Genomic DNA, 20,284 nt, shown 5'->3' on the forward strand with positions numbered 1-20,284 from the left:
TCCCCCAGAATGCTCCAGGGGTGCAGGGTAAATGCTCTGACCCTGTGTTTGGACCACAAGCTTCACTTTCACCCATATATGTTTGTGTACTAAAGGAGAGCATGATGGGATTTGTGAAAGGAAGCATGACATTGTACCTGTTCTGCTGGTCGTGCACGTGGCAGATGACACGTCATTTTGTTTTGTTTTTCTCCGTGCCGCAGGTGAGCAGGGTCCCCATTGAAGCATGTCAGCAGTACGGCACCTGCACCGAGTGCCTGAGCTCCGGCGACCCCCACTGCGGCTGGTGTGTCCTGCACAACACGTGAGTCTGCTGTCACAACCGATCAGCCCCTCCACTCCACGCCCTCATTCTCATCAGGGTGTCCCCCAGTAGAGGGCGCTGCTCCGTGACACTGCGTGGATTCGGCTGCTGCACATGCTACAATGTAGAAATGATCACATGTGTTCGTGGAGTTAAAATGCGATGAGCACAGGGGCGGAGGGCACCCCCTGGTGGAGTGCCCTCGCTACTGCAAGTCTGACCAGGTGAAACTGAGGCCTTCTCGCCGCAAACAGCATCACCATCACGCTCTGTCATGGCGCGGGAAGCGGAAATGAGACACCCGCCATCTCCCACCCTCCCTGCAAAACGAAACAGCGAGGCTGCCCACTTGTTTGCCCGGGTACCTTCCTTGAAGAATCATCCTCCTATCTTCCTCCTCCCTCGCATGCTCGTCTTCCTCAGCTCCTCGGTGATCTGCTTGCCCTCTGCAACCCCCCCCCCACCCCCCATCTTTCCCCTTCGACGGGAGATTTTTGTTCTCCACTCTTCACCGTCACGGAGGCAGCCTCCACTCGCCAGATAATTAGGAACATGACAGCCCATTATCCGTTCAGCGCATCAGGGCCGATTCCGTGTTTGTAGCCACGTTTGACCGCCTCCTTTTCACTTGCCTTCCGCATCCAGTGTGAGGTTGGTCTCTAGCTACATTTTCATGCTGTGGGGGGGGAGGGAGTTTATACTGACCCCTTATGAAAGCTGATTGGCTGCAGAGTGCTCCTACACCTGTCACTCACTGATTTAGAAACAAGTCATTGGTTAAGGCTGGCCCTACTCTATGAATTATGGCGTTCTCTTATGAAGAGACAGGCAATTCATGATGCGTGTTACAGTGGCTTATCTGAACCAAATCAGCTCCAATGGTTCAGGAGCCACAGCAGATGGACCAGACACACTTTAACCCCCAGAGATCAGCACTATGCCCCCCCCCCCGCTGATGGGCTAGCCTGTGGTCATATTAAATAAGGACTTTTCCCCCTCAAACTGTATTAGGGGGCTGATCCACACTGCTTAGCGGGAGAATTTGCTGTCAGATTTGTTGGGATTACTCACAAAATCTTACTTCTGACACGGGTGGGCTCGAGCCCCCAGCTCAACCCCAAGATTTGGTAAGGATACTGGGGGGGTCAGAGGTCAGCCTCACTTGCATCCGCGGAGGGGGGGGTGGGGGGCATTCCCTAGTGGAGAAGCAGTGCCAGAACATGGGTGTACATATCTATTAGTGTGATGTTTCTCAAGCCAGTCAAACCAGTAACCCTAACCCTAACCCCCCAAGACAGTCCACAGTAACCCTAACCCTAACCCCCCCGGACAGTCCACAGTTAGTCTCTATATGTCTTTCAGGACGTGAGCCTTTTTTAGGCCCTTTTGCGGCCTGTCTCTCTGGGTGATGTCGGGGGCTGTTGAAGCAGCCAGTAAGATGGTACCGGTGGCTGCGACCGGATCTATGCCCCGCCTCCAAAGCTGCCCGTGGTCCGTCAGCGGCCGGGATCTCTGACTGACAGCTAAATCGGCACAGTACGCACCAGCGCGCTTTCAATCTGGCAGGTCTCCGCAGTAATTCCACTGCTGCACCATAAATCTCGCTTTGCTCTCTCTCCTCGCTGCGACTTTTTCTGTCACATGACGTGGCATGCGTAGCTAATCAGGGGCTTCATCATGCGTCCTTACTCTGGGCTGGGGGGGTCCTGGAGCAGTCCAAAGGATTATGGGTAGGCAATGTCAACGGCACATTTCTCCCAGTGTCTTTGGTGCCCCCCCTCCCCAAGTACGGATTCTCTTAGTCTGATTCGCTGTCTTCCTGATTCCAATGATCAGCTAAACGATTCTGTGGAATGACTTGGTGTCACTCATAAGATGCCTTTTCCAAAGGGAAACATTTCGTAACCCTAAACAATGGAGAGAGAGCTCCACTTTGGGGGCTCTCTGGGGGCTGCCACACTCTGCCTGTGATCCAGAGGTCACCCCTTCAAATCCCCAGGTCAGCAGAGTGGTTTCACTCTCGGGCTCCTGGCCAAGGCCCTTAACCCCCAATTGCTCCAGGAACTGTCTGACCCCCCTTTCTGAATTGTATGTCACTTTGAATAAAAGCGTCTGAAATGTTATTATGTTTTAAGGTTTTTCCTTTAAACAGCTTGGACCGCATATGGTTTCCATATTACGAAAAAGGCAATTCTGCCTCTCAGAGCAATTAAATGCATTCGGTACAAATTAAATGCATTTTCCAACGTGCAGGAGAACAGGCATGCACCCCGAGCGTACGCCTATCCGGCATGCCCCCCCAGCGTACGCCTATCCGGCATGCCCCCCCAGCGTACGCCTATCCGGCATGCCCCCCCACGCACGGGGAGCCGCAGTGTCACCATCTAACAAACAGCACTAGTCTCCCCTCCGCCTGCCTTTTCTCTGTCAGGCCCAGAAGCGTACATAGGGATGAAATCACAAGGGTACCGGCCCCAGCTGGAAGCTGATTGGCCCCCTTTTCTGTCACTCCCTGATTCAAAACATATCATTGGCTAACAATAAGGCTGGCCCCTCTGTATGAGTTATGGCCCTTTTTTTGCCTTCCACCTTAAAAAAATGCTATAATCACCCCTCATCAGGGCTCGTGGCGGAGTTGCAAGCGACCGAGGAAGAAGGCGAGGAGTCCTCGAACAACGTAGTAGCAATGGCTATGAGTGTAAGACAGGAGCTAACGAATGATGCCGTGAGAGGGGGGGCACGTAGTTGACATTCTCCAACATGCACTGCAGCTAATGACAGAGCAAAGGGGAGAAGCCCTAGCAGCACATGGATAATGGGCGTCACGTGGGAGACCCGGCAATCCGAAATAATAAATGCCACTCTTTTTTTAGGGGCCAATTCGCCCGCCTAATAACCCCGTGGGTTTCTCGGTTTTACTCGCAGCGACGTAACCCCCCCCCCCCCCATTGCTAAGAGCGATTATCTTCGCCGCCATCTAAAAGCACATTAAGTATCATTTGCTTTTTGGAGTGCAGCATTAGCGACGTTAAGGAGACGCGCTAAATTGCTAGCCATCATGTTATTTGTCGGAAGAGCCCACTCGCACCCCGGTGAGGGGGGGGGGGGGGAGAACGGAGATGCCATCTGTTTACATGTATATGCATGACTCCATCGGCTGCCCCCCCCCCACCGACACACAGCGGTGAGCTCCAGCTTCTTGTCTCTCAGTCCACTTAAAGAAGGAGCTTATTTTAGAGACCCCACCCCCCGCCCCTAAAATAAGCCTTTGACAGCATAATTGTGCAGTCCCAGTAGGTGGTGGTATGGGTGGGAGGAGGTGGGACCCCTTCCCTTCTCCTGACACCCACCTCTGGCTTTGGAGGAGAGGGGGTGAGACCCAAGGCTGAGCGATGCACGTGATGTCACCTTTCCCTATTCTCTTTTGGACAGGCGTCGGCTCGTCGTGCAGCTATCGTTTAACAGGTCTGAAATCTCCTGATGGAGGCTTGGCCTTAAAGGGACAATGCATATCGATGGTGCCAATTAGGCTCAGGACACTGAAAAGGGAGCTTTCACGCAGCGCTGACCTCAGCGGGGTTTCCCCTTGGAGAGATGCCGCCGTTCCGTGTTCCTTTAAGGGCCCGTCTGGAACAAAGGCAAAGCAGATGGTTCAGGAACACCTACCCACTTAACTTCTTAATGTGGGACCTTCAAGACAGGTCACTTCTGCGGTTTGGAGGCCACACTGTGGCAGGGAGAATTTAAGCAGACAACAGACTGGAATATGCCTTTTCCTGAGTTTATATTTGTAGGGGAAAGAGTTTAGACCAACTAAGAAGATAAATGACAAGTGGAAAGAATTTGCTTGTGGAAGTTCTCAAACATATTCTGAGGGCAGAAGGAACAATGATACAGAGAGATAACCAATAACTATAGGAGGTGGGACCAACCAATCAGATATCTTGGTCCTGCCTTGTCTAGTTTCTGGGACCCACCTCCTCTACAATTTGATTGGTCATCTCTCTGAACCAGTCAATACTTTGGAATGTTTTTTTATACTGAAAAAATAGAATTATAAGAGATAGTTTTTCTTCTTCTTTTTCTTCTTCTTCTTTCTTTCTATGTTGTGATTATTGGGACAGAAAGTGACCAGGTCTAATTTCAGAGCCACACACCAGCAGTGATCTATATCCCGTGCCCCCCCAGCCCCACCGGGGCTAAGGACTGACCCCAGCGGTCCGTTCCCTCATCCGTGCCCAGTCTGACCCTGCAGTCGCTGCGTTCAGCCGGGAAAAGAAGCAGCGGGCAGATTGACACTAACGGACTTGATCGCTCCTGACATTTTTATTAAACGTGGTAATTAAGCTGGTTCTGACCAACGAGCAGCCGTGACTAACAGCCCCTCCCCCTTCCTCTGTTATGACCCGCCCACTCCGCAGGTGCCTCCGGAAGGACCGCTGCGAGCGTGCAAATGAGCCTTTCCGCTTTGCGGCGGTGCTCAGCCAGTGCGTGAAGGTGACGGTCTACCCCGACAGCATCGCCGTGTCCGAGCCCAGCGTGTCGGTGAGTCTGCATCCCTGCTTGTCTCCTTCTTCATCTGATGGCCTCTGCAGGTTCATTATTACTCAGAATAGCCTCTCTGGCCTGCTTTATGCAGTACATTTAAATAAGATGTTGCTGGGCAGAAGCCCCATAAAGTTACCTCCTGCTTACTGCGCCTTCTGGTGGTAGGGTACATAACTGCAATGTCACTGACTGGCTGATCAGTCAGCAGAAGTTGGTGGTTTCTACCTTAGATCTGGTTTGTGTGCATTCTTCTCTCTACATGGTTATCCTTGCCGTCTTGGCTGCTGTAATCCGTTATCTCTGCCCATCATGCCTGAGAAACGCAAGCCATTCCGCCAAAGGCAGTAAAGCGGAACTCTCTGGTCCAACTCCCATTGGGCGAACAGCGTTTCTCCCAGTTCAGAGTGATCTGACTCCCAGTGAGGAAAAGGTGGATTACTGCCTCCCCGCATTCCGGCACGTTCCGGCAGACCTCCCTGCTCCCTCAGACGGATCACATAGAGCGCCGTCGACAGGCGAGGGTCTGGGAATCTTTGGTCGCTGGGAAGCCATCACCATGGCAACCGAGCCATCCTTCTCCCCTGGAGCCAGGGGGAACAATCACCTTTGCTGAGATGCATGCTGTAATTAGAGATGCACTACACCGACGGGCTGCCCCCCCGCCCCCCCATTAATCGGAAAGTGGTTTGTCAGCCCTGATTTCTTTGTGGGAAGCCCTGGCTGTCGCCGTATCTGCTCGGGATGTGACTCTTCTCTGAAGGTGCTTCCATTTTGGGGAAATGGGGGTGGGGGGGGGGGTTCAGCATTCTTGGGAAATGCCACGGTGATAATGAAGCAGGCTGCTGCCTTCCCCCAGCCCGCTGATGAGGCTCATCACTAGTACCCCTTCCCTTTACTGCAAAGCCAGGTACCTCTGTCGCTGACCATGCCCCCCCCCATCACTCCCCCAGCTTGTCCTCAAGGTGAGCGATGTGCCCGACCTCTCTGCCGGCGTCACCTGCTCCTTCGGCAACCTCACCGAAGTCGATGGCGTCGTCAGCGGCAACCAAATCCTGTGTGTGTCTCCTTCCTCCAAAGACATCCCACTCATCCCGACCGACCAAGGTGAGATTCCCGAGGGGGCGTGGCTGAGGAGCATCCAATAGGCTCAGCCGTCTCTGTGAAAGGGGGGGGGGGGGGGCAGGTGCGCAGTCATAATGCAAACCAGTCCCAATTGCAGGCAATGCGTTCACCTGGTGGTTAAAATCCTAGTCTTGCAGACCGTCCTCCAGCAGGGTCCCTTATTAATGTACTGACCACTGCAGGCACAGGACAAAGGTCCAATTTTCTGATTTTCTGATGTGTTGGGCGTAAGACGGACCATAATTCATACAGAGGGGCCAACTTTATCATTAGCGAATGACATGTTTTGAATCTGTGAGTGACAGCAGAGGGGGCACTCCTGTAGCCAATCAGCTTTTAGCTGGGGTGGTGCCCCTATGTTCTTGCCCCGAAAATATATAACTTCTTCAAACTTTCCCTGGCACCTTTCTGTGTTGTTTGTGCCCCCACTGTCTCCCCTTCCCCTGCCCCACCCTCACCTTCCCTCACGCCTGCTGAGGACCATCGACCGGCCGTGTACTTTTAAAGTTGTTAAATCCCCCCCACGGCTCCGCGATCAGACAGTGCTGCGTCAGTGCCCGCCTCTCCACCTGTCCTGTTCCTGGGAGCGTGCCCCAAGCTGAGCCGACACTCATTAGCCGTAATTGGCCGCCAGCACTGTGCCGCCCGCACCTCTGCCCGAAAAAGTGCTAATGGACACCTCTTGCACCTGATTGGCTGGAGAGTGGTCAGTGGTGCGGTGGTCAGGGCGAATGGAGCCTCTTTTCTGAGACCGGAGGAACCAAAATGATTGAGATGTGCGGCCTGGGCTAGAAAGGTGTAACAACTGCCAAAAGCGCTGTGCTTTTCCGGGCCGGCTGCTCAGCTGGGTCAGACCCTCTTACTGCTGCTGCTGTAGTCATTTTCCTCAGTGAAAGGACTCCTCTTAATCACAACCAATAAAGAGTCAACTCCATACATGACGGGAAGGGTTTGGGCTTGATGCAGCAGATAAAAAGAATAATGGAATGATGTTTATTCCCACTTTAAGAGGATGGTGCCGATGGAGGCCATGTGGCTCGGAGGTCAGGACATTGTGCTTGGAAGGTCTTAGGTTCAAATCCCCGCCTGAGCACAGTCATTTTTACCATAAGGCCCGTGAACCTAGTTGCTCCAGGGAATGGCTGGACCCTGCCTTCTCAATTCTACATCACCTTGGAATTAAAAGCATTTGGTAAATAAAAATCCAGCAAAACCTCCATCTGGAATCATGCAGGATTCACAGTGTCTGTGAACCAGTCCAACTTATTTAAATAACTGAAGTTAATGAGGGAGATTATTTGTGGTTAGGATGTTCATCTGCACCCTAAGCCCAGGAGACAAGGCCCACATCAGCAGGTCCCTGACTCCGCCTCCCTCCATAAAAGGAGGAGGACAAGGAGAAGAGAGTTGCCACCATTTGTTGTGCATGGAAACATGAAAGCAGCTATGGCACAACTGCCCTCATGTCGCTGTGCATGATGGGAAATCTGGGTCTGTGTGTCCCCCCCCCACATTCACACACACACTATCTAGCCTGCGGGGGAAAAGAGGAATGTTAAAATAAGTGCTTGGCAGGAAGGACGAGACTAAATTTGAATTGCAACAGGTGCAGTGGGGAGAGCAATAAGCAGAGGTCACCGGGAACTCCCACTCACCGCTCGCCGCTCGTGGAGAAAGAAGCACACACAAGCTGTGAAGAAATAATGTTTAAAAAATGGAGACTGGCAAGATTAAACCTCCCTTCACGATTCACATGCTGGACGGGAGCACATGCATGTTCAGGCGCCTGGCTTCCCCAGGGGATTTGAACTCATCACATTCTGGTGTTATATCCTCACAGAGGGTAGGGGGTTCGGATCCCACTGACTTAGCAGGTGTTTTAGCGTGGTAGCATGGTTAAGGACCAGCCGCTGAGTCCAAGCAGATTGGAGTCACCCAGGGTTGACACCTCGTTAACAAAGCAGTGTCGGTTGACTAAGCAGTGCTCAGAGATGCTAAAAAAGGTTAGCCTCTTAGCCTATTTCCCCTCCCTCTGGGGTGTCGCTATGGAGCATATGCCCACACAACGGTTTGCCACCCCCAACTCCTCCTCCTCACGGACAAATTTTACCATCACCAACACCCCCGGACTGAAAATCTTGGGCCTGGCTGTGGGATTTGTTCTGCTGCTATAACTAGCTGTACCGACAGTAACTAACTAGCCTGTAAGTTAATGTTAAGTTCAGTACCTGCAGGGGTCCACAGCTTCTGAGTGTCCCTGAGACACCGTTGGGGACAGCTGGGCGGAAGCGGTGTGGGGTGTCGCCGGACCGGACCGGGCCTGGCAGGGTGGGGTGGGGTCTCCGGGCAGCAGGCCAGGTCTCAGCCTTCCCAGTCTGGCCCACCATCCGGGTCCGGAGCCGCCCGGCGTTGCTTCGCCCCTGGCACCTGCCACCATCCGGCCCCCCTGCTGGGGGGCGGGGCCAGATCCGGGGCTCCTCCTGCATAATTATGCAATTTATGCATAATCGTGCATGAGCTCGCCTCTGTGTCCCCAAGGAAAAAATGTACTGCATTTTCTGGGGGGTCGGGAGGGTCACATGACGGCATGTTTTATATGAGATATATTATTATCACAAATTCATATTTTTAGTGTTAGTAGTATATGTAATAAATAAATAGGTAAAAACTGTATATTTTTGTACTATACATTTATAGAAATTGTTACAGGCCCTGTTCCTCTGCGCCCCACATACAATAATATGTACAAATACGTCACGATTATCTTGACCATCCTGAGCTGATTATATCTCGATTGCTTCCGCCTCTCCTCGGTTTGGTGCGCTTTCAGTTGTTTACGCTGGAGGTACTGACTCATGTCTTGCCAAGGAGGCACCTGTATGGGGGGGGAGGGGGCTGGAGAGGTAGTTGGGGGGGGCGGGCAGGGAGCCATCTGTACTTGCGTAAACAGTGCGGCCTGTGAGCCCCCTTGCCGACTGTGCCCACCGCGGAAACGGCTGTGGGCCAGATCCCCTCGTGCCCACCCTGATGCATTAATCACCCCCCCCCCCATTTCGCATAGACTGGTCCGGCGTAGAACTCAGACTGAACTCCAAGGAGACGGGCCAGATGCTGACCAGCACCGAGATCAAGTTCTACAACTGCAGCGTGCACCAGCTGTGAGTAAACCCCCCCACCCCCCATCACCTCCCATGCCGTGGCCCCCGAGGCCGGCAGCGGACAGCCAGAGCGGGGTGCCTGTTAATTACCGGCATCGGTGGTCCGAGCGTGTGGCTTGGCACGGACCTGGGCTATCCTGGTGAGGGCGCGCTGTAATTACGCTGGGAGATTTCGCTCTGCGTGACCCATTTTCCATCACTCTTTAATTATTGCTGTTACAAATTAAGTGCTGAAATTTGTGCATAATTGATGGGACGGAGTGTGTTTTTTTGTACCCCTTAATGGAGGGGGTGTTGATCCGATTTATTATGCTGGACATTGGGAGAATATTTCCCAGGAAATTGGACCAATTTCCCCTAGACTGAATGCCCTCCATGTTTGACAGTTAAAATTCACTCACCGTGGTGGGGGAGTGAATGGTGCCTTATGGTTAAGGCCAAAATCCCCCCACTGTGTTGCTATGAAGCTATGAGCTGACCACAGAGTTGTTGCAGTAGCACAGTCTACCCAAGGTGTGCTGTGATGCTGCCGGCCACAGGGGGGCGTGAGAGACACTGCGTGGGGCCTCCTCTTTCCCCTCCATGTGCTGCAGTTCACCCTCCAGCTGTGCATTACATTACGCTCCGCAGTTTTTAAGGTCTCCCACTGACCCATTCACCTGACCACCCCCCTGTACCTCTTCCTTTTTAATATGACCCCTTCCACCTCCCCACAGACACCGTACGTGTTTGTGGATCCCGTCAGTAGTCTTGGCTATGCAGTGTCATTTTAAGTGCTGACCTGTACTGAACAGGGCACCACCTGGGGCAGTGTGTGGGGGCGAGGTGTTATTTATAGCCGCCTTCCATTGGGGGGCAGTCCAACTGGGCTCAGAATTAGCACTCGCGTGTAACTCCCCCCTCACCGAGGAAGACCGCGTCTCTGCGCCTTATTCCATAACTGGGAAACATGGCGAGCGGCCAAGTGCCTCGGAGCGTGACGATTTAGGCGGCGGATTGGAGCGAGCGCAGGTTTGGTGCGTGCCGGGACCGGGAGGAGCCTGTGGGGGGGGGCGGGGGCCGGGGCGGGGGGGGGCCCTCAGCATGGACCAGTCCTCCTCTGAATATCGTGACCTTTCCTTCCTGAGCTCCCCAGCATGCTGACTGGGGGCTTTGGAAGAGTCTGACTCATCACCTACCCAAATTTCTCTCTCCCTCTATCTCTTTCTTTCGCCATCTTTTTTCTCTCTCTTCCTCCATCTTTCTCCTCTCTCTTCCTCTCTCCACCTTTCCCTTTTTCCATTTTTCAGTTTCTCTTCCTCCCTCATCTTTATTTTTCTCACTCTGCTCCTCTCTCTCTCTCTCTCCTCCTCTTACTCCCTCTATCCCTCCACCCTGCGCCACACTACCCCCAGTGTTGGGAGAAGGGTTTGAGGCATCCTACAGACTATTGAGGTACATTGTGCCTACCCAGCATGCCTCTGTGCGGCCCCTCAGGACCTCGCTCACTCCGCTCGCAGCCACCCTGTCATTAGCGCTCTGATACTACAATGCTAAGCTAATGGTAATTGCGGCAGTGCGCTGTGCCTTTCAGATTCCTGTTTATCTGTGCTGCCAATGGTGCCCCGCGGTGCCCGCGCTCAAAACATTGCCCGCCCCGCGAGCGACTCGCCTGGCTGCCGATACAGTTACAGGGCTCTATGGAGTCAGCGGCGAGGTCCATTTCAGGATCTGGGTCTGGTTCCACTGACGGAGCGTCTGACTGCTTGCATTTCCTCCCGCGCAGCTGCCTTTCCTGCGTGAATAGCGCCTTCCGCTGTCACTGGTGCAAGTACCGCAACCTGTGCACCCACGACCCGACCAGCTGCTCTTTCCAGGAGGGTCGCGTCAATGCCTCCGAGGTATGCCCACCTCACTGCCGCATCGGAATGGTCAGCTTGGTGCCCGCTAGAGTGTAGTCCACAGGGGCATGTGGGTGTGAAAAGGATGGGGGGAGAGTCCCCAAGGACATTGCTCATCGGCGCCCCCTACTGACAGCTCACTAGCCTTTCAGTAAAATGCTGTAGCTACCACAGTGCACATCTCAGGCTCTCACACAAGTTCACAGGCGCACATGAGTGTGAAAGGGATGGGGGGAGTGTCCCCAAGGACATTGCTCATCGGCGCCCCCTGTTCACAGCTCAGTTTGCACGTGTACAATGCTGTAGGTGCCACAGTGCACATCTCAGGCTGTCATACAAGTTCACAGGGGCACATGGGTATGACAATGATGGGGTGGGGGGGGGGGGGGATTCCAACAAAAACTGTTAATCGGCACCCCCCAGTGACATCTCAGTCGCTGTCACTACTGTGGCTGCTATAATCCACATGTCAGTATCCCAGAATACTGATTTCTGATACCATTTGTAATCTTGTGACATTTCAAACACCACATTTTAAAAAAGCTTCTGATTCCTGAAAATCAGGCTAAATAATTTACCGTTTTGTACGATTCGCAGGCACCTTGAAACCCAGCGGCTGTACTTTGTGTCAGTGTCTCCGTGACCCTTTTAATCTTTAAATTTTATGACATTATCCTGCTTTTGGAAGTGAAGCCCACATTTTTCCAGCTCCCCGAATGACGTGTGTCCCCAGCCGGTCACAGCCTCTGACCCCCGGCCTCTCACACGGTCCCCTCGTAGGACTGTCCTCAGCTGGTGCGGTCGGAGGAGATCCTGATCCCGGCGGGCGAGGTGAAGCCCATCACTCTGAAGGCGCGGAACCTTCCCCAGCCGCAGTCAGGCCAGCGTGGCTACGAGTGCGTGCTGCACATCCAGGGGGTCAGCCACCGTGTCACGGCCCTGCGCTTCAACAGCTCCAGCGTGCAGTGCCAGAACAGCTCCGTACGTTCCCGCCGAAGGCCTGACCATCCACCTGTCTGTCTGTCCATCATCAATCCATCATCCATCCATCCATCCATCTATCCATACATACATTCATACATGCATCCTCTAACCATTTATTCTGGTCATGAGGGCATGATGGTTGACTCCCGTTACCATGGATACACACCCCTGCCTCCCCTATTATCATGAGAATTTATCATTGTTGAATTTCACCTGCCCGTCACTGCCATGCCCATAATGCAAACCTTCACCTGATTGGTGCCCCATTTCTGACATCACACGGTGGTAGAAACTCCCATATATGGCACGGCCCAGGCTGTTTTCTTTCTGTTTCCCCCCCCCCACAGACTGATGTGTCTCTACAGCAGTACACAGGGATACATCATTATAAGGCCTGATGAGTGTCACCACCACCACCGCCCCCTAACCCCATCCTCCCCCCATTAATGTGTCTGCCACTTACTCCATCATCCTGGAGACAGGCGGACATCACCGCTGGATGTGGCTAAATGCTGCTGGTGCTACAGTCCAGCCGGACGTCCCGCAGCTAGGCTAGGGGGTGGGGGATGGGGGGGCAGGTAATTGAAGTCTGCTGATGCCCCCCACCCGGCCCAGACCATATCATCTGTCCCAGCGGAGCACGGTCTGACTGACAGCCACATTGAAAGGAGGAGATAAGTCATGCCCCCCCCCCCCCAGACCTCGAGTTATTCACCCCCCCTCTTCCCTCCATGTTGTCCTGCAGTACCTCTACGAGGGCATGAAAATCAGCGAGCTCGCTGTGGACTTCTCCGTGGTCTGGAATGGCAACTTCATCATTGACAACCCGGAGAACATTCAAGGTAGCCTTGTCCCATGGGGCAAGGTGGGGGGGGGGGGTCTCTAGCTGAGGGATGAGCCCCTGGCCCTGTGCTCCAGACGCTGTGCAGTTCAGCATCCCCTGTGGCCCAACGCTTTGGTTAGTTGTGATGCCTCCTGAAATAACAAGTAATTGTTTACTCTACAGGAAATTTTAAGCACTTATGTGTGTGTGTGTTTTTTTTTAATTTTTGCTGAAAAAAGCTGCCAGACATTAAATAGGATTAAAACATGCAGATACTGATGATATAAAAAAAACAAACGGCATCGTGCCAGTTGGAAAACAAGGATCCCCGACAGAGTCCTGAGTCAGCAGCCTGGACACCAGGAAAGTAAATGAATCCCTGCCTCTAACAGTGGAGGAATAAGACTCCAAACCCACAGTGGGCCGGACTTATTGTATCCTGTCAATCAATCAAAGTGAGAGGCGGGGCTTAACCAGGGGTGCAATTACTAGCCCCTAATAACCACGCCCAGTTCCCCATTCCAAGTAATATTTGAGCATGCCAGATTGCATCACCAAGTTCTCTCTCCTCCCACCACCACCCCCCCTCCCCCGCCCCAATAGTTCACCTGTACAAGTGCGCGGCACAGCGGGACAGCTGCGGAATGTGTCTGAAAGCAGAGCGCAAATTTCAATGCGGCTGGTGCAGCAGCGAGGCCCACTGCACCCTGAGGCACCACTGCCTCAGCCCCGCTTACGCCGGCCGCTGGCTCGACCTGTCCAGCCGCAACGTCAAGTGCACCAACCCGCGCATCACCGAGGTCAGTGCCTCCCCGCCCGCCTGAAAGCAGGGTGTAGACGGCGGAGCAGATGGCAGCTCCTGTACTATCACAGGGAGGCAGTGGGAGGGTCCTGGGGGGTGAAGGGGGGGGGGGGGGGCTGGCCTGGCAAATGCCTGCGGTGCTGATGCTGCGCGGGGGATCAGCACATGGGGAGAGGGCAGCTGCTGTTTGATTCTGCAGCCAAGCACAGGTGTGTGTGTGTGTGTGTGTGTGCATGTGTGTGTGTGTGCATGCATGTGTGGATATGTCACAGCCCATCGCGAGGGCTGGGATTCCGCTTGATGCCCCCCCCCAGCACCCCGGGAAGGAGGCCCAGCCATCCTCCACGGTAACGAGCGGAAAGGTCGTGACCTCTCCCCAAGGATCCCCATGGCATTCTCACTAACGCCGGGCTGTTTCCTCCCCGGTCACACGCAGCCCTTGTCACCCCCAGTTGCCCCCCCCCCCAAGAGTCCCCCTCGTTCCGCTCCGGCCCCCTTTGTGCGGCCTTTTTGGGCTGGGAGTTGCGCGGAGACACTGTGTTTAATTATGTTTGGTGACGCACCAGTGCACTGTGGGTAAACGGCCCGCCTCCGGCACCTGCACATTGATTCTCCTGGCCGCTCGCATCCCGGTGCCCCTCTGTCAGCCTCTCTGCACACAGGGCAATTAAAAACTAAAGTTAATGAGTTCCTGTAATTGATTTGCAGTGTTAAACAGCGAGCCAATGCTACGTGCTAATAGCTCAGCTCTGCCTGTCATGCCTCTCTCTCTGTCCCCCTGCCTCTCACTGTCTGCCTGTTCTTCAAAAAAAGAAATTCATGATATGAATAAGAGCTTCATTTTTCATCTGGTCGTATTTTAAACACTCTACCTGCTCACATACAACCATCTGCTGTGTATGTGTGTGTGTGTGTGTGTGTGTGTGTGTGTGTGTGCTGAACATGCAAAATTGTGGCAGTGGAGTAGGGGAGAGGAACATACCAATGGACTGGAATTGGGGGGGGAGGTAGAGAAACAGGCTATTAAAGGTATATAAAAGAAGGGAAGGAGTGTAGAGATAGCGAGGAAGCACCCCCCTCCCCTGCCTTAGGCTGACTGCTGGGCCCTGCCTGACTGAGCCTCGTTTGGAGGAGCCCAGGTGCTTGGTTCGTGGGCGGCGCCGGAGGGCCCTGCAGGAGACAGCTTGCCCGTCTGTCTCGGCCTGACCGTCGGCCAGCAGGCCCTGCTGGGGGCTAATGGATGGGGGCACTAGGAGTCCGAATCCTGCCCTCCCTGGACTGTACCCCACCCTTAACTTCTTAGGGCCTGGTGGCCATAGCAACAGTGATGGAAACTTGTGCACAGAAACTGAGATGAAGAGTAACCCCAGAGCTGAAGTGCATCTCTAGTTGGGTGAAACTAAACAAAGCATTCTTGTCATTTTGGTCACAGATGTACGGGTCCTGTTGAAATCTGATAGGCTCCCAGAGCTCCCCACCTGCCCCCCGCCGTCACTCCTGATTCAAATCACATCATTGGCTCAAGATAACGCTGGTCCCTCTATATGAATTATGGCTCTTGTGCCCTCCCCTTCTTAAAGAAATCCTAGAATTACGGCTGTCGTCATTTTTAGCTAGTAGATATTGTCTGTGGCATCATGCTTCCTGTAAACTCTCACCCATAAATGTGTCGAGTCGTCTGCCTGTAAATCTGGTTTGAATTTTTCTAATTATACTAATTGCCTTAAGTGGAAAAGCACCGGCTGTTTTTCTTGCTTTAACGCAGACATTAAAAATAATTTTTTTAAAAAAGGGAATTATCTTCTATTATGAGACACAGTCGATTTCTGTGTGTGTTTTTTTTTTGTCATGTAAATGCGTTTATGCTGAATAATTCATCACTTATCTTCCGGTCACCGTAATCCGCTTTGTGTACATGCCGTTACTGCAATGGCGCATGTTTACAAAGCTTCGTACGCCATGAATATTTAATTCTCGTATTTAGTGGAGTTTAAGTCCCGCGAAAGGTGCGTTATCCGACGGTTCAGCTGTTCGAGATGAGCCAGAAGATCCGGGTGCGAGCCGGAGCCACAAGCGGGACACGCGGGGGCTGTCTGCTCCCGGTGCGAGGCAGTGAGGACCCTGCGGTAGCGGTGGCCGCGGTCCTCCTGGCGGTTGCCATGGTGATCAAAGCATCGGCGAGATGCGGGGGCTGGTCCCTGCGGGGCCGACATGAGATGCGGGGACGAGCCAGATGTTGCTCCGGCTCACTGTCTGGCGGCCTGTGGTTGGATTAGGGGTAATCAGATTAGCGCCTGGCGTGGCGTGTGTGTACACGTGGGTGTTCGGGGGGGGGGGCTTTTGCTGGATCACGCCTTCCCAGGCTTCCCACAGTCCGGCTCAGGTCTTACAACGCCGGCATTCAGCCTGAGGAAGGGCGTGGTCTGGCGCAGAGGTCTGGAATGGTGCTGCCCTGGCACAGCTGTGTGGTCTTTTGGGGGGGGGGGGGTGTGCGAGGCCTGTTTTGTTGCTGAAGATACCGGTCCTGTTGTCACACACTCCCCCACTGCCAGGACACACACCCCAAATTATGCCAAAGCAGACCCCACCCAGCCATTTCCTTTGCCCCTCGACTCTGCCCACCAGGCCCACCTCCCCCCACCCCCCATACCTCCATGCGGTAAAGGGCAGGGGGGACACCATCGAAAAGGCGATGAATAAAACATGGTGCTCCTGGATGAAAGGGGCCCAAGCAGCCTGCAGTGGCAGCCACGTCTAAGGCCTGTTTACGCCTCTCCCTTCAAAGATGGTGCCTCCCTCTGCTTAAACCTTCCCCCTCCCTCTTTGCTGTTCTTTGCCAAAAAAGGAGGCTGAGACTCTTTCCTCCTCGGTCTCCCGTTCCTCAGTGAGGTGGTGTGGTGTCAAGCGGCAGGTAACTGTGGCAACCTGGCTCCAAAGAGTGGGGCTGCAGTGGCCAGTTGATTCACTGGGATCTGATCTCACTGGGTCCGGATGTTGCTGGGATCAAACCGTACTGGGGTTGGATCTCACTGGCCTGACTTGAGTGCAGACCCTGATGCACACACACTTGTGTAAAAGTTAACGGTGTCTAGCCACTTCAGGATTCGGGCATGGCAGCTACCATTGGGGTTACAGATCGCCAGTGAATGACCAGTGGATCACTACTGGATCACTACTGGATCACTGCAGCCTTCCTACCATTACATAATGTGCATCAGGGTGTAAATGCTGGCATTCTGCAAGCAGTTGGTCTTGGCTTATGCCCCCCCCTCCCTAAATCCCACCCTCGTCTTGGCCCCAGTGCTTCATGACGGTATTCACAACACACGGATTATCTGACATTTGTGGGGGGGCTTCCTCTTTTTGAGGTTTCCTCCGGATTAGCATGGATCCGAGCCCTCTGTGTGTATCCATGCGGGTCATCCCCCCCGCCCCCCCCCATGTCCTGGAAGCTTGGCGGCCATCTGAATGGGACCCCGTTTTCCGGATGTTACCCCTGGTTGACACCATGAAATACTGAGCTGCTTAAAAGGATTACACCCCTGGCTTTGAACGCTGGGGGAGGGGGGGGGCGTGCATGTGTGGGGTAAAGCATGTGCGAGCAGGCAAATCGACAGAGGCTCCCTGTGGGCTGGGGTGTGACATCGCTGACAGGGCCAGGTCAGCTTCTCATATAAGGCCCAGTATCCGTCCACTGGACCATGTGTAGGAACTCAGGCCGGCCGTTTGCATGCCGCTGTCAACGGACAGTCAGCCAGGTCAGGGGGGGAGATACTGATGAAGAGAGGCTATGGGATGTTAATCGTCTGCTGATTAATAGGGGCTTTGAATTGGGGGGGGTTTATATGTGAGGTCAGAGAATGGTTTGGCCAGGGGTCCACTGGTCACTGGCTGTCTGCTCGCCATTTTGCCGCCCATGTCACCTGCCTGTGGTCTAAGGCTCCCCCCATTATCACCCTGTATATTTACATTTAGCTGCCCCCCCCCCAAACCCCTGACTATTATCTCCAGATTCTGCTGAGAATTTACACATTCAGGCCTGTGGCGACCATAATATCCCATAATGCAGTGCAAGGGAGCGGCACTAGGCAGCTGGGTAGCTGCATGGGACAGGGGCAGCTGAAAGCAGCCCCCCCGATTGGCCTGACCCTTTAAAACACCCCCCATGCATCCGCACTTCTGACGTACCATTTCTTATTCCGGCTTTCTCCGCATATTCATGCTCGGCTCGGCGGGCTGGAGGTCGGCCAGGTCCTGGACGCGGCCGGCTTTTATAGCCCGGGAGGCGCGGTGCCACGCGGGCTGGGCTCCTGCTGGGCGGCCATATTGTATTTTATTGCAAGGTGGGCAGTTGTAAGCGTCATTACGGCCCCTTGGTAGATTTACCGTCGATGGCAAAGGCAAGCAGATCTGAAGAAGGCTCCTCTCCAGATAACAGGAAGGGGAGTTTTTCGTTTTCCCACCCAGGGTGTACAGATGTGGATTTATAAAATACTGACCCCATTTTTTTTTGCAGGTGACTCCAATCGCAGGGCCCCCCGCCGGGGGCACACGCGTCACCATCCACGGCACCAACCTGGGCCTGGCGTTCCCTGAGCTTCTGGGGAACGTGGACGTGGCGGGGGTCCAGTGCACCCCCCTGGAGGACGGCTACATCATCGCCGAGCAGTACGTCCCTCATGATGGGTTCCTGTTTATAATGTGGACACCTGGGGGCAGGGGGCCCCAAAAATGTCAAATTTAAATGTAAAATATATACAGATATGGGAGACATAGAGGTCACATGTTAGCTCAGGCCCTGAGGGCTGGAGGTTCGAATCCTGCCTCCGCTCTGTGCCGCCGCACTTCCTCCCCGCTCTGTGTGTCTCTAAGTTGGCATGAGCGTGTGCCCTGTGGCGGCCTGGCATTTCTGCTCTCAGGCGGAAACCCGGCTCCACATCCGGTTCCTCTCTCTTTGCTGCGCCGCTCTGCTTGTGCACTGAGCTGGACAGCGTTTGTCACACACGTTGCATGTGCATCTGTGGGTCTGCGTGTGTCTGCGTGTGTCTGCGTGGATGCACTCATGAGCCGAGGCAAAGTCTCCTCCCAGATCCCATCTGCTCATTCGGCCCCTTTGGAAACCAGGCCAGATGTGCAGGGCGGGCCACAACCCCCCCCCCCCCCCCGCCGGTGCGCGGCACTGAGGGACGTGCGTTCCTGCGAGCATGCAGCCCTACTCCAGCTGTCATATTTGCTCCCCTTTGTCTTCCCCAGGCACTTCCGTCGCATTTAATGTGCTGTGGGGTTTAAGATGTGCATGCCCTGCACGGCAGCATGGGGGACTGACAGCTGCCCCGTGGCACTGCCTTAATGAGCAGCCCGTGGTCTACGGACCTCATGAGGAGATGAAAGATCCGACACGGGGAGATGCCGGCCACCCCACCCCCCGCGCCGCCCCTTGCGGTCGTTGCTGCGGGGGCATCCGTCTGCCCGCTGTGCGCCTTGACAGAAAGGGGGAGGGGCCCTTTAGACATTCTTCCTGTCGCGGTGTGACCCCCGCTGTTTGTTACCTGTCTGGCCCCAGACAGATGCATTGCGGTGATTTTCAAGCCGACGTCAAGGTGTGAGCGTGAGAGGCCGCATTTCAGCCCCCCCTTTATTCCCGGGCCCCCGCCACCACTCGCCCCTCCCCAGCACCCCCAGAGATGAATATCTAATGAATATCTATTTATACATAAACTGCCACGGACTTTTCTGGAGCCGGCAGTCCGACGTGGGACGGCGTGATTGCAAGGTCTATACGCTCATCTTCCGGGCCTGGTTCCGCCCAAACAGATCCCTGACCCAGTCCGCAGGTCTCCCTCCCTCTGATGCTGCACTAAACCTTCCGTAATTGAAAGCAGAGCTTTTTTAATGTGCATGCCTTTCATATTCATTAAACACGATCGCCTCTTTCCAGAAGAGTCAATATGATGTTTAAATAATATATATAAATTTTGAATATATATTGCATATGTAAAATCGTGACATCTCAAATTTTAAAATTCAGATTGACCCTTTGACATGAACATGCAGCTGTATTAATTATATACCCCTTTTTATGAGCGAACCTAAAATAAGACTTGATGGATTTGGTTTTTTATCTGGATCCTTCTGGCTTTTAATGGCTGCCAGTCATTCTCCCTGGTTAATGTCTGCAGCGTCACAAGGGCCGTATCAGGGGGAGCGTGAAGGTGCCCCGCCCTGTGCCCCCCCCCCCCCATGTCACGGGTGGTGTGGCAGCGTGTCTGGCCCAGGTGAGGCAGGCCGTAATTGAAATGCGCTGCGCGCCGGCGGCTACAGAGACGATCCGTTAACCCTGCGCCGCTCTGACAGCCGCTTAATCCGATTGGGACGCCGACGGAGTGAATTCATTTACGCTGCGATGTAGAAAGTGTCAGAGGGAAATTAGAAAAGTGGCTCCAGGGCCGCAGAAATGCGCCCCCCCCGCCCCCCCCCCCAAAAAAAAAAGAAAAAGAAAAAAAAAAATTAAGAAGGAGGATCTTTATGGATTTTCGGGGTGTCACCCCCATTGTAATATGGCTGACCCACCGTAAGCGGCTCAGCATTGAGCTCAGGGTCCGGATATGGCTTTCCAAGGAGAGAGAGAGCCAAGGACCGTCTTGGCTGCAGCCACACTGGGTT

The 20,284-nt window shown here is 54.0% G+C and overlaps 1 protein-coding gene across 1 annotated transcript in view; it reads left to right on the forward strand.

The window, feature by feature from the left end:
• Positions 1–20,284, forward strand: part of plxna2 (plexin A2) — a 132,318-nt gene that overhangs the window by 74,643 nt on the left and 37,391 nt on the right. The window contains exons 5-13 of the mRNA XM_072713588.1: positions 204–304; positions 4,726–4,849; positions 5,803–5,956; positions 9,036–9,132; positions 10,898–11,012; positions 11,793–11,993; positions 12,742–12,838; positions 13,423–13,619; positions 18,138–18,289. Coding sequence (XP_072569689.1) covers positions 204–304; positions 4,726–4,849; positions 5,803–5,956; positions 9,036–9,132; positions 10,898–11,012; positions 11,793–11,993; positions 12,742–12,838; positions 13,423–13,619; positions 18,138–18,289 — 1,238 coding nt within the window. The remainder of the gene's footprint in view (positions 1–203; positions 305–4,725; positions 4,850–5,802; positions 5,957–9,035; positions 9,133–10,897; positions 11,013–11,792; positions 11,994–12,741; positions 12,839–13,422; positions 13,620–18,137; positions 18,290–20,284) is intronic.

Source organism: Paramormyrops kingsleyae, chromosome 6 (assembly GCF_048594095.1).
Source record: "Paramormyrops kingsleyae isolate MSU_618 chromosome 6, PKINGS_0.4, whole genome shotgun sequence".
In the NCBI taxonomy this organism is placed as follows: domain Eukaryota; kingdom Metazoa; phylum Chordata; class Actinopteri; order Osteoglossiformes; family Mormyridae; genus Paramormyrops; species Paramormyrops kingsleyae.